Genomic DNA, 13,274 nt, shown 5'->3' on the forward strand with positions numbered 1-13,274 from the left:
CCTGTTTGTCTGGCTCGCAGGAAGCTTCACAGCCTTGCAGAAGGCCTGACACTCTGCAAAGAGCTGTGGCTCCTGCTCACCTAGGAGGCGTGTTAGGAATCATCCCAAACCAGACTGGTTTGGGTTGGAAGGGACCTTAAAGCTCATCCAGTTCCAACCCCCTGACATGGGCAGGGACATCTTCCACTAGACCAGGTTGCTTCAAGCCCCATCCAACCTGGAATGTGGGTTATGCTGGGGAGCGCTGGCTTGCTGTGGAGTGTCTGTCAGTCTGGCTAATCCTCCAGTTGTCTGTCCTAGAGTCTTCCAAATTGCCCTTTTGTCCCTAAACAATTCTGCTTTGCAAATGCTAAAGGAGAATCCCCGGGGCAGCTCCCATTCCCTCCCATCAGGAGAAGATAAAGATTCAAACTAACCCTGCTCATTCTCTTCACGGCTGCTGCTGCCCGGTCCAGCCGCTCTCCTGTTGCCTTTGCATAGCTGAGGAGCCATCATCTCTGCCAAATAAGTGCTGGTACTCTCCTCTGAAGGCATGTGTGTGCCTGAACCCCAGCTGCTCCCAAAGCCGAAGTTGTGCTTTCCGTCTCTAGCAGCGAAACAAGAGTTTTTCCCTTCCATCTCGCGCTTCTATGTTCCAAACCCCACTCCCCCCCCCCCCCCCCCCCCGCCTGCTTTCCCAGCCCGCTCCGCTCCGGCTCCTCTGACCTCCTTTGACGTGTTGCATTTCACTGGTAACGGGGAGCCGATGGGAGATAAGAGGGCGACCGCCCCGACGTTGTGAGCGGCTCAGGCTGCGCCGGAGGAGCCTCACGCTGCGCTGTATCAGCAAACGGACCCGTTTCAGGAAGCGCCCTGGAGCCCTCCCCAGCAGCGGTGGAGCCCATCGGAGGGAAAAGGTGGGAAATGAAGGGGAGGTTGTCCTGAGCAGCGGGTAGACAGCTGATTGTCCCCGTCTGTGAGAGGGGATAGAGCCTGAGCTGTCTCCTCCTGGTGTGTGAATGGAATGCAGAAGGTGCTGGAGGTCCGTGAACCTATCTATGATGTCCCTGGGGACTCCTTGTGCACCATCAGCCCCCCGTTTCCTGTGCAGGTTTGCACCGGTTGGGTCTGTTTTGCTGGGAGCGGGATCAAAGGAATTACAACACCCCCCCAGGAACTGCAGCAGAGATGGTGACAGTGGCTCCGAGAGCCACCAGCCACCCGCCCCAGTGACCGTGGGGCTAACCCGTCCGCTGTTGAATTCCGAGCTGGAAGCTGATCCGGAGCCTAGAGGAAAGGGAAGCAAATAAGGGAGGCGGGAAGCAGGGGTGGGGTGTGGGGGGGTGTGGGGGTAGGGGAGGATGGAGAGGGGGCCGGACACAGCGCACAGCAGGGGTTCGGCGGCGGCCGCTGTCCCTCGGTGCTCGCAGGCTGGTTGCCGTGGATGGCTCTAAGCTGGGAAATAGCAATGAAAGGGGCTTGTGTGTGTTTTAACATGGCATCCACAACAGGGATGCAGAGGATGTAGGGGGAGCTCTGCCAGCTGGGTTAACGTAGGTTTTGTTTGCTGTGTCCGAGGGTCCCTGGCACGTGAGTCCCGTCACACACCCCTGCCCTGGATGTGCTTCACTGACTTGGTCTGGCTTTGCTCTGTGGGGCTGGGGTGTGTATTTGTGTGTGGATTTTCTGAAGCCCGTGTTTTTCCTCTGCCCAGCTGGCATCAGGCTCTGAGGATGCAGAGCTGAGAGCTTCCGACCAGGGGAGGTTGGCTCTACGATTTCCTTTCGGGTTTGGAGCATCCTTTTCTCTGCTGGCTGCTGTAGAAAGGCGCTTTGCTGGAGCCTGGGGAGCAGATGATCTCCGACTACTGTTTGGTGGCAGGCTGGAAAACCGTGATGGGGAGATGCTGCTGGAGGCTGAGAGGTGCCTTTTGCCTTTGGAAACAGGGAGGGAGGGAAAAACTGAACTCTGAATAGCCACAAGAGAAGCGAGTGGGGTTCTTTCGCAAGAGGAGCGAGCTGAGATCCTCTCCACCTATTGTGGTGTAAGAACAGACCTTTTGGAAAGCCATCTGAACAGCCAATTCCTTGGGGTTTCTCATCAACTTCTGATCCAGAGAGCATCCCCTTGCCCGGCCGAGGGCCACCACAGCCACCCTGGGCCACCTCTCCTGCCAAGTGGCCACTTGCCTTGGGGGCTCACAGACCTGTGCCATTACTACTGAGGGACCCTTTCCAGCAGGAGTGCTTATTAGTAGTTGTATTATTTCTTTCCTCCTCCTTAATTCAGCTCTGCAGCGTCGCAGTATCTAAGCGTGTGGATGCCAGCTGCTCTCGTGCAGTCCGGCGCCTGCAGTTGGCTCAGGGAGGCAGAGCTTCCCACCCTGCAAATGTGAGGGATCGCCGTGGAGCGCCCTGTGAATCTCCCAACAAGTCGTTCCTGGAGCGCCCTGTGAATCTCCCAACACGTCGCTCCTGGCTGTACTCTTCCTGCCTTGCTCCGTGCCTGGGTCATAGCGCTCTCTGACTGGTCCCGTGGGCTGCCAGAGCCCGCAGAGTAGCGAGCACAGTCGGGATGTAGCATGCGTGAGCGTGCGGCGGGAGCGGCGCCCAGGGACACAGGCGGGGGCCATGGCTTCCTTTGGGAAGCTGACGGAATACTTCAGCCTGAGGAAGTCCAGGACGGAGCTGCGCTCAGGGTGGCGCGGCCGGCGGAGCGGGAGCTGCTGCTGTAGTGGCCTGGAGTGCAGGTACAGGGTGGCCTGTGCTGCCTTCGTGTGTGCCCCAGGGGGCTGCGGGCTGGGAGATGCAGTCTGAGGGCTTTGCTTTCCCTTTATGGCACCTGGGACTGGGGAGGGGGCTGGGGGCATGGAAAGAGCTCAGGAAGCATCCCCTTTGTCCTGAGGGGCTCCTGAGCAGCTCATTGCCGTGGGACATCTCCAGCAGGCTCCTGGCATCGGTGTCCCTGCCCAGGGCACATCCCGGGTATCGGTGTTGCACCTCAGATGTCTGCAAGTGTATCTGCCTGCCTCTGCCTTGGCTGGTGTGTAGTGCCGCTGCACTGTCTCCTGGTTGGAGGAGGAGGTGGTTGTGCTGCCGTTGCCCTTTCTTACCTCTGCCCCTCACTCTGCTGTGGGCCAAGTCCTGGGCTGAAAAAGCGCAAGATGTGGCTTCACAGGTAGGGATTAACCTGGTGCTGGTGGAGCCTCCTGGCATGCAGGGGATTGGTTTGGGGGGGTCTTGGTGGTGCTTCAGGACAGGCTGCAATGTAAAATGGGCTTCTCTAGGCAGCAGACAAGCTGCTCCTTGTCAGCTCGATTGGGGGGTGGATTGATGAGGGGAACATGCTGGGGTTCGGGATGGGTGGCACTGGGTGGACTGGAAGTCCCCTTGGAGCGTGCTGCTGTTGGAGTGATTGGGGTTGTGGTGGGAAGCAGCAGGGCCAGCCCCACACATCCTTGGTTTGCATGTCAACACAGTTATTGCAATGAAGCAAATTGCTGGGTGCCTGGGTAGCTTTACCTGTCCTGGGGAATGATGAGCAGTGTGTAGGGAATGGCAAGCATTGTACAGGACATGGCTAGCACTTGATGCTTTTCCCCTTCTCTGTGTGGGCTCATGGTGAGACAGAGGGTTAGAGCCTGAGCAGTGTGTGTGTCCCCAAACCCTCTGCTGACCTGCACATGGCAACTCCTTGCTGCTGGAAGGATGTGGGTCTGTGTGGGGACACATGAGGGAAACACGGCACCATGATAATTGCTTGCTTTCTTCCCTGGGTGTTGAGCCCTCTAAAGGTTATTGAAGTATCGGCAGATTAAAAAGAAGTTGGGGGTCTGTTGCCTGAGCCCCTCTTGTTGTTTCCAATGCTGCTGCTGAGACGTGATGTGCTGTTGTTGTCTCCCCTCCTCACTCGGTGGCTGAAGGATTCAGTTGCCTCTTCCCCACTCACTTGGAGCCTGGCACGGTTTCTCTGGAAACACGAAACCATCCTTGGCTGAGCCAGGAGCTTTGTTCTGCTCTTCTTTGGTGTTGTGGACAGTAACCCTGGTTTCTGCTCTCTGTTTTTTGCTGTGCCAGTGTGATGGGCATGTTGAAGTTCTGCAGGCACTGCCCAGCACAGTGTGTCCATGGGGCTCGCTGGTGTGCACCCAAGTGCCACAAGGAGAGCAAGCATGTGGCTTGGGCATGAGGGGAGTGAGGAGATGCTCCTGGGGCTTGACACCTATCATCCCCCTTGCATAGCCTGCTGCTGTTCTGGACCTTGGGTTTTGGGGTGAATTGTGTGATTTCCCATCTAATAGGAGATGCTGTGGTGCCTTCCTAGCTCTGGGGGCATTAGTCACACAAGTGTCATTTTTGGTGGGTAGCTAAAGTACCAAATCTGCTGGGGAGATGCTGAGTGAGGACGTGTTTAAGAGCAGGAGTGTGGTTTGTGCTGTGTCGTTGTGGCTGTTGTGTGGGGCTCTGTGTGAGGCTGCCTGACATGCCTCCTCCAAGCAGAAGCTTCTGCACATGCCCGGATGGTGCAGCATGGCCAAGCTGGAGATGAAGCAGCCGTGCTTCCCTGCCCCGGGGCCATGCAGCGGCTCTGAGTGTGCAGACAGTGCTCCTTGGTCCTGACACTCGCAGACCCAGGGCTCAAGTACACCTGCAGATCCTGAGCATGTTCCCTTGATTGCATATGGTTGATTATGGCGGTAAAAATGTGTTGATTGAAGCACAGGATGCTTTTGAAATCAGTGTCACTTTCCACCCAAGCTGCTTGAGTTTTTTACTGGTTTTGTTCTCCCCTCCAATGTCTGTACCTTGAGAAGCCCCACCTGAGCCCCCTGACCCAAGCTGCATTGGCTGCTACCAGCCAGGAAGCCAAACACTTCATGGCAGGGACCCAAAAACAAACAAAAGGCATCTCCTGCCACATCTGACCCTGTCCTTACTCTAGATGAGGCTTTTTCTCCCTTTGCTGAGCGACGTTCTGGTTTGATTTTATTTCTTCATGCTAATAGGGGCAAATTAAACAAGGAAATAAGTGGCTCAGACCCCTTGTTTCCATGTGCACAGAAGTACTGGAAATCCTGGATGCAAGCTCAAGTGTGATGTCTGAGCCATGTCATGGCCCTGGCATGGTTCAGCCCAGTCGGGCTCCCACCACTCCTGTCAAAGGCCTGTGGTGCCCTGGGACTGCAGCAATCAAGTGTGGGCAGGTCCTCAGCAAGGAGGATGCACTAACTGGAGTTATTAAATTCTAAATATAGTGGTTCCATGTGTTCCCGGGGGACCTCACAGACATTAGCAGGTGTGTAGTTATGCTCCTAAGTAATCTGCCTGGGTTTTCAAACTAAACCTCCAGATAGAGCAATGTGTGCAAGGTGGATTTGGGAATTGAGGGCTCAAACTTGTACATGGAAGAGCAGTAGCATGGCGTGTTTGTCTCACATTGTTGAATCAGTTGGACAGTCAGATCTCCAGGGGTTGAGAGGCTCCAGGTGCGACATGCTGGGGATCAGAGTGTCCCAGCATGCAGCTTGTAGGGTGTGGGGACTGAGTGTAAACACACCAGCCAGGGATTGGAACAGGGTGCCCAGAGAAGCTGTGGCTGCCCCATCCCTGGCAGTGTTCAAGGCCAAGTTCGACGGGGCTTGGAGCAACCTGGTCTAGGAACCTGGTGGTTGGAACTGTATGAGCTTTAAGGTTCCTCCAGCTCAAACCATTCTATGGTTTATCTGCAGTAACTTTTTCCAGTCTGATAGAAGCATTGAGGGATGAACCAGACGATTGGCTTGACTGGCTTTGGAGCCGCATGGCTTTGTACAGGATGATGGGGTTTTCTCTGCAGCACTGAATGAAGATGCCTGTGGGCAAAAGACAGGAGGGCCTGGATGTGCTTCTTGGGGTTTGTTCTTTGTGTTATGGTGTCAGCCTCAAGGTGCGTGTGCCGAGCTGTCTGTGTGTTGGTAAAGAGGATCTGCTTCGGGCATGAAGAGTAATGAGGGGAAAAGTCAGGTTCTACAAAACAGCTCATTAGTGAGTTATTTTAAAACTGGAAGGTCTGGGCAGCCAGTTCTGGGTTCCTGCAGCTTTTGAGAGTGGATCAGAACATCGGGGAAGGCTGTTGTCTTGTAACTGGGTTGGGAGACCAGCGGTGATCGGCTGGGAGTGGGCTGGGGGAGGTTGTTGGAAGTGTTCAGGAGTCCGCTGGCACCTCTCCCAGCTGCTGTCCTCAGCCAAGGCTGCTTAGCATCCAGCAAGCCTGGCAGATGCTGGCCGAGGGCCAGGGGCTTGCAGTGCTGCTGGAAGATCAGGATCCAGTGTCACTGACAGAGTTCATGGTTCTTGGAGAACTTCTTAAGGAGCCTCTTGCGGTTGGTCTCAGCCTGAATGCAGTGCTGGCAGCAGACCCCCCCTGAGAACACCAGCCCTTCCCTCAGGGAGCTGCGACCTGCAGCAGTGACAGCCTCCCCATGGCAGGGGGTTGGAATTAGCTGATCTTAAGATCCTTTCCAACCCAAACCATTTTATGGTTCTAAAGCAAATGACACATCATTAGAAATCCCAAATACTGTCCTGGGGTGGCTTTTGGGAAGTATCTTGTTCTCTAGGCAGGAGCTCAGAGGCTGTTTGATATACTGGCTTTCTCTCTTGGCCCAGTACTGTTTTAGGATAGATCTGCTCACTTGGCTTCAGGAGGTTGATGCACATTTCTTCTTTGATTCTTCCCTGTGAGGGTGCTGAGGCGCTGGCACAGGGTGCCCAGAGAAGCTGTGGCTGCCCCATCCCTGGCAGTGTTCAAGGCCAGGTTGGACAGGGCTTGGAGCAACCTGGTCTGGTGGAAGGTGTCCCTGCCCGTGGGAAAGGTTTGGAACTGTATGAGCTTTAAGGTTCCTTTCAGCCCAAACCATTCCATTATAGGTCTGTGGTCCCCCGAGTCCCATGCGGTCCCCACAGAGGGGCTTTGATGTGCTCATCTGGAGATCACTTCCTAATTACGGAAAACAAGATCTTCAGGGTGGGGGGAGAGGAAGGAGAGATTTGTGGCTGGTTTTGGATCTTGTGTCCTTCTCCTGGGGGGGACCTTCAGCGTTGGAAGCAGCAGAAATGAAGACCCTCAACAGTATGGGGGGTGAAGAGCATACAGTCAGGTTGCAGGAGGGCAGCTTTTCCCTGGCTTGGGTAGAGGCAGTAGAGCAACCTGCAGTGAATCCCAGGGAAGCTAAGCTTGAGAAATGGGGAGGAGAGGTGCTTGGCTTGTGCTGAACCAGGGAGTGGGCAAGCAGTTAGCTGCAGGGTGTTAAATTATCTAAAAATTCCATAAAATTTCCAACTTGCCTGGCCTGTTCTGCCCATGCCATTAGATAATCTCCAGGTGATGCTCCTGATTTGCAGTCACAGAAGGAGCAGAGGTGGGTCCTGGTGTCCCTGCTGCTGTTGGAGCCCATACTGGGGCTTGCAGGAAGCTCTTTGCACTGGGGAGCTGTAACCTCCCCTCCTTTGTGGTATGTCCCACCCTGATTTCCTGATCCGTGTTCCTTGCTGTGAAAGTGGATGGGCTTCGAGGTGGGTGAGTGGGGAGGGGTGGTGGGCAGTGTTCTCCTGGCAGGGTTTGGCTTAGTTGTTTTTGGATGTTTAAATATCTCTCTTCAGCTCTGGCAGCACATCTGCGTTCCATCACATGGTTGTGATAGGGAAGAGAAAGAACTGGCAAGTTTTGGGGCTGGAAAAAGGCACTGAAGGAATAAATCCTGTGTGGGTTTTTCTGTGAGGCAGATGAAAACTAGCAGCGTGTCTTCCACTCCTGGCTTAGAGCATGGCCTTTCAACAGTCCCACCGTCAGAGCATGCCTGCCTTGTGCATCCTCCCACTGTGTCACAGCGGCACCAAGTTACTTGGTATCATGTTGGACATGGCACTGGAACTCAGCCCACCCCTTCCAAGTCCCAGTCTGGGGGGTTTTAACTGGTGCTGGCTGTTTTAAATGCTTGGAGGTGTTGAGAGGTGGTAGGATGGACCAAGAAGCCAGTTGGGGTGTGTAGAGCTAAGGGGACCCTTGCTGGGTGGCTGGGGGCATCTTGTGCACCCACCTACAGCAAATGTACATGGACCATTTTCCCCAGGTACTGTATCCTGCTGCTTGAGCTGGGTGAGAGGCTTTTCACACAAGGTAAAACTTCCCCCACGCTGTGGGGCATCCCTGAGGGGCACTGAGGGTCTTGTGCATGGATGTTAGCTTGACTGACTTTACTCTTTGGTTTGGACAAGTTTTGAACAAAACCTTCCTGCTTCCAAATGACACACCAGTATGAGATGGTACCTGTGTATTTTAAAAGAGAAAACAAAGAAGGAACTTGGAAATGTTTTGGGTTGAGAAGTTTCCACCTGAGATTATTGAACAAGGTGTTGGTGGCACTTGTATTTCAAACTGCCCAGAACTGACACCTTCCTCCCTGCTGAGAGGCCAGCAGAAAAGCATGTGGGTGGCTGGATCAGCAGCATTGATGCCCCAGATCATTGTAACCTATTTAAAAGGAATAAATGATGTCCATGGCTGCTTGGTGGATGTGCTCTGTGTTGTGCCCAGGCTGAGCTGGAGATAGAGTCCTAAATTCAGTACGAGTGACTCAGACCATGGCTTCGTTGCAGCAGCGCTGAGTGTCTGTTGTTCCTGTTACCTGTGACAGGACACTCAGCACCTGCACAACTTAGTGATTCCCTTTGCATGGCTGGGCAGGAATGTGAGAAGCAGCTTCAGGAGCTCTTGCATTTTGACCTGCCTCTTTCACCCTCAGTGGTGGCCTGAGCCTTCCTCCCCTCTGCTCTGTGTCAGCTTTCCCCTGGGCTGTGAGCTGCATCCCTGGTGTGTCACCAAGATGACAAGCCATCAGACGTAAAGGGCTGTGTTTGTGAGCAGAGTGGCAGTGCCATGGGAGGAAATGACATTTAGCTTTTCTTGCTCGATTAAACTGCCTGGGCTTTGTACGTTTAAACCTCAAGAGGCTTTTTGGCTTTGCTCTCCCCAGTTGTTTGCATCAGTGTGGCTGTGATCTATCAGAAAAGGGAGCAGCATGGAAAAGAAATCTCTCTCCCCATTAAGACTGTCATTACAAGGGGCCTTTCCAGCAGATCCTGGTTCTCTGTGGGGGTTCCTGTGCACTGGGGACACCTGGGTGTGTTCCCAGTTCCAGCACCCAATACCCTGTCCACAGCCTTGCTGTCAGTGGGGGCTGCTGCCTCCATCCTCCCTTGCATGGTCATGGTGCTGGGCACCAGCAGCTTTGCAGGGGAAGTGATGTGGATGGAGCCAGTGATGCCTTGCTTCTGGTCATCTCTGCTGCTTGGTGCTCCTCAAAAACCTGCTCTTGTGGCTGTAGATAGCATGAACAGCAGGTCAGGGGAGGATTTTACCCTCTATTGTGGTCTGGGGAGACCCCCCCTGCAGTCCTGATCCAGCTCTGGGGCAACAACACAAGAGGGACGTGGAGCTGTTGGAGCGAGTCCAGAGGAGGCCATGGAGATGCTGCAAGGGCTGGAGCAGCTCTGCTCTGGAGCCAGGCTGAGAGAGCTGGGCTGGTTCAGCCTAGAGAAGAGAAGGCTCCTTAAGGGGAGGCCTTAGAGCAGCTCCCAGTGCCTAAAGGGGCTACAGGAAACCTGGAGAGGGGCTTTGGACAAGGGCCTGTAGGGACAGGACAAGGGGGAATGGCTTTAACCTGAGAGAGGGGAGACTGAGATGAGCTCTTAGGCAGAAGTTCTTCCCTGTGAGGGTGCTGAGGCGCTGGCACAGGGTGCCCAGAGAAGCTGTGGCTGCCCCATCCCTGGCAGTGTTCAAGGCCAGGTTGGATGGGGCTTGGAGCAACCTGGTCTGGTGGAAGGTGTCCCTGCCCATGGCAGGGGGTTGGGACTGGATGAGCTTTAAGGTCCCTTCCAACGCAAACCAGGCTGGAATTCTATCTTTCCCATGGAATTATCTACATGTGTGGAGCTGGCTGGGAAAATCAAACTTCCTGGAACTGGCAGGCTAGAAAGGCACGTCTGTGCTCTTGTTGTTGTCTTTTTGGGTTTTGGGGCCATTTTTTATTGAAAGCCACAGGATGTGTCTGCCACCCCATGTTCTTCCTTCAGGCTTCGCTTCTGCTGTCCTTTTAGAGCTAATCTTTGGAATGGGTGTTGAGGTTGCGAGCTATTTTCTGCACAAGCTGAAGTTAATCTTTGCCTGGATTAGGCAGAAAGTAATGGATTGTCATCCTTTATTTTGGAACAGTAGTTGGATGGGGTAGCAGGAGGAAGGGGAAGTTATACTGGTATTAAGGAGAATTACATCTGTAGCATGACTTCAGCAAACATCTCCTTCAGCAGGAAGCCTTGGCCTGTGAATCACGGTTGCTCGAAAGACAGTTTGATTCCTCCTTCCCCCAGTGTTTTGGCACTGAGTCACTGCTGGGTGGGTGCACAGGTAGGAAACAGAAGCCCCAGCAATACACAGTGGGAATTGCGCATGAGGAGGGGGAAGGAAGTGAGTTCAGACAGCAGATGTGAATTTAACAGCTTCTACTAAATGTGGTGGCTGGCGGGGGAAGGTTTCTGAGCAAAGATTGTCCCTGGTTGCCCTACTCAGCCTCAGGTGTGGGTCACCATGCAGCAAATGCTGCTCTCCAGCAGGGAGTGGGGTTGAAGGGACCCTGCCAGGCACAGGGGAGTGATGGGGTGGGGGGGTGTGTGGCTTCCTCCTGACAGCCATCAAAGTACCTACATCGGCATCACTTACCTGTGGAGGGGAAGGGAAGGGGCTTTGTGCCCTCGTGTGCCTCAGGGAGATGTTGAGCTGAATGGGACAGGTGGGGATTCCAGGAAGACGGTGGTGGTGGAGCATGGGAGTGCCATGGGGCAGTGGGCAGAGCTCTGGGGAGCAAGGAAGTGATGCCATCATGATTTGGAGGGCTCTTAGCACACAGTATCATCCATCCATCTCCCTGGAGGACCCATCCTCTACCTGACCTTGGGTGCTGAAGGGCCTTCTAAAAGTGACCAGCCCTGACCTGGCCACTATGTGAGAGTGGGAAATGGAAGACAGAGCAGCAGTGGCACCCTCCTGTGAGGACGTTTGGGTGGGTTATCTCCTCCAAAGCCCTTGCTGGGGAGTTGGCTGCTCCTGGGGGTGCATCTGGATGATGCTCTCCTACCACAGGTGAGCTGAGATGGGTGCTCTGAAGAGTTGGAGAGCAAGGAGAGGGGGGGATGGCTTGACAGAGGAGGCTTTTTCTGGACCCAGGAGGAGAAATTTCAAAGAGGAAAGAAAAAAACAGGAGACTTCTGTTCAGAATAGTTCAAATGCAAAGATAAGAATACTTTAATAATTAGCTTTTTCCCCTCAAAAATCTGTTTTCTACAGTAGGAATAGTTGGCAATTATACAAATTTATGCAACATATTTTTAGCGTGCATTGATGGGAAGAATGCAGGTGGGAATAAGCAGCTCGTGGTGAGCCAGCTGTGGCAGCAGTCTCGGCCCTCGCTGCCCACCTGAGGCAGCCCCATGGGGGCTTTTGCTTGGAGCAACCTGGTCTAGTGGAAGGTGTCCCTGCCCAGGGCAGGGGGTTGGAACTGGGTGAGCTTTAAGGTCCCTTCCAACCTAAACCAGTCTGGGATTCTATAGGACGGACCCTCAGCCCACCCATTAACGCCCACCCTGGGAGGGCAGTAGCTCCTGAGGGAGGTCTTCACTCCCAGATCTATTCCTAGCTCTGCTTCCAGCTCCTTGCAGCATCCATTATCCCTTCACCAAAAGCCACTTCTTTTAGGGATGTTTCTGTGACACATTAGAATCATCACAGAATCATGGAATGGTTCAGGTTAGAAGGGGCCTTAAAGCGCATCCAGTTCCAACCCCGTGCCATGGGCAGGGACACCTTCCACCAGACCAGGTTGCTCCAAGCCCCATCCAGCCTGGCCTTGAACACTGCCAGGGATGGGGCAGCCACAGCTTCTCTGGGCACCCTGTGCCAGCGCCTCAGCACCCTCACAGGGAAGAGCTTCTTCCTTACATACAGCCTAAATCTCCCCTGTTTAAGTTTGAACCCATTACTCCTTGTCCTGTCACCGCAGTCCCTGATGAAGAGTCTCCAGCGTCCAAACTGGGAGCATAAATATCTGTCTTGTTGAACAGGCTTGCTGTCTGTTTGACCACAATGGCAACCTTCCTCTTGTGCTGCTGCTGCTTCAGAGGAAAATGAGAACCAGCCTAAGGCTCTGGATGCACAGGATGGTTTAAAACAGCACTGTGCTGGCCAAGCCTATGACTACAAATATGTTTTTTGACCAAAACATATGAAATAATGATTTTTGCCAGGGGTTAGTAGTCAGAGATAAGCCAGCTTTGCCATTGTCAGCCTCAAGGGCTGGAAAACCTGGTCATGCTGCAGAAATGATAGGATTTAAAACAAGCCAAGCAGCCTTAGCACTGGCTGGAGTGCCTTTGTGCTTCCTGTGCTGTAGAACTCATGCCTGAAGCCTCCGTCCTGTGTTTGTCAGGAGCAGCAGCGTCCTTTTGAAGGTGATCTCAGCGGCAGTTTTTTGTCCAGTGCTCAGGTGATGGTCCCTGTTGGAGGGATGCCCTTCAAGCCAGAGAGATGGCAGGAGAGGAAGCTTTTGCAACCCAGCTGGTGGAAATCATGGTATTTACCAGCTCTCAGCTGAGCCTGGAAAGGTATTTTTATAGCTTCACATGCTTTGGGTTTATTTTTCTGCTTTGCTTTTCTGAACTTGCAAGCTGAATGCTGTTTTGGGTTTTGTTTTGCTTTGAAAGTGTTTCACAGTCAGATAAAAGACTGTTTTCAGCTATCATCCTCCACTCTTCAGCCCCTGTTACCTTTTAACAGCGAGAAGACAGTTTTGTGGAAGCTTGGCTTGATTTGGGAAGAGAGAGATGTGACACAGCTGAACCTCTCCTGCTCAGGGGTACCACTGTGCCCTGTGCCACAGCAGGAGGGGATGCTCCTGCCTCCTCTCTGCTCCCTAATGATGAGTATGGGCTCAGCTGCTCATGTCTCCTGCTAGAAATGTGGCTCTGATAGATGGGGATGGTTCTGCTGCAAGGAGGTGGTGATTGTCACTCCTCAGTGCCTTTGTGATGAGAACTGGTGTGGCTCTGTGTTGGCTGCTGGGAGCTTAACTCTGATGCGGACACTGGGCAGCAAGAGCAGGTTTCCTCTTTGGGTGTTTTCTGAATGTGAAGAGAAGATTTCTGAGAGATTTCCTCTGACTTCTGCAATTCACAGGGTCCCTGGAAAAGTACCGGTGACTCAGGCAT

The 13,274-nt window shown here is 53.6% G+C and overlaps 1 protein-coding gene across 4 annotated transcripts in view; it reads left to right on the forward strand.

Annotated features, from left to right (window-relative positions):
* The first annotated feature begins 745 nt into the window (after nt 1-745).
* Nucleotides 746-13,274, forward strand: part of LOC134160218 (ankyrin repeat and fibronectin type-III domain-containing protein 1-like) — a 182,054-nt gene continuing 169,525 nt past the window's right edge. For 3 of the 4 annotated variants that reach the window (XM_062612013.1, XM_062612015.1, XM_062612014.1), the window contains exon 1: nt 2,446-2,728. In XM_062612013.1, coding sequence (XP_062467997.1) covers nt 2,610-2,728 — 119 coding nt within the window. In that variant the 5' untranslated portion in view covers nt 2,446-2,609. Of the gene's footprint in view, nt 897-2,445; nt 2,729-13,274 lie in introns of those variants that run through there. The other variant, XM_062612016.1, reaches the window with a different exon arrangement.

The sequence above is a fragment of the Pezoporus occidentalis genome, unplaced genomic scaffold, assembly GCF_034315485.1.
Source record: "Pezoporus occidentalis ecotype Australia unplaced genomic scaffold, CSIRO_AGI_Poc_V1 ctg158, whole genome shotgun sequence".
Taxonomy (NCBI): Eukaryota; Metazoa; Chordata; class Aves; order Psittaciformes; family Psittacidae; genus Pezoporus; species Pezoporus occidentalis.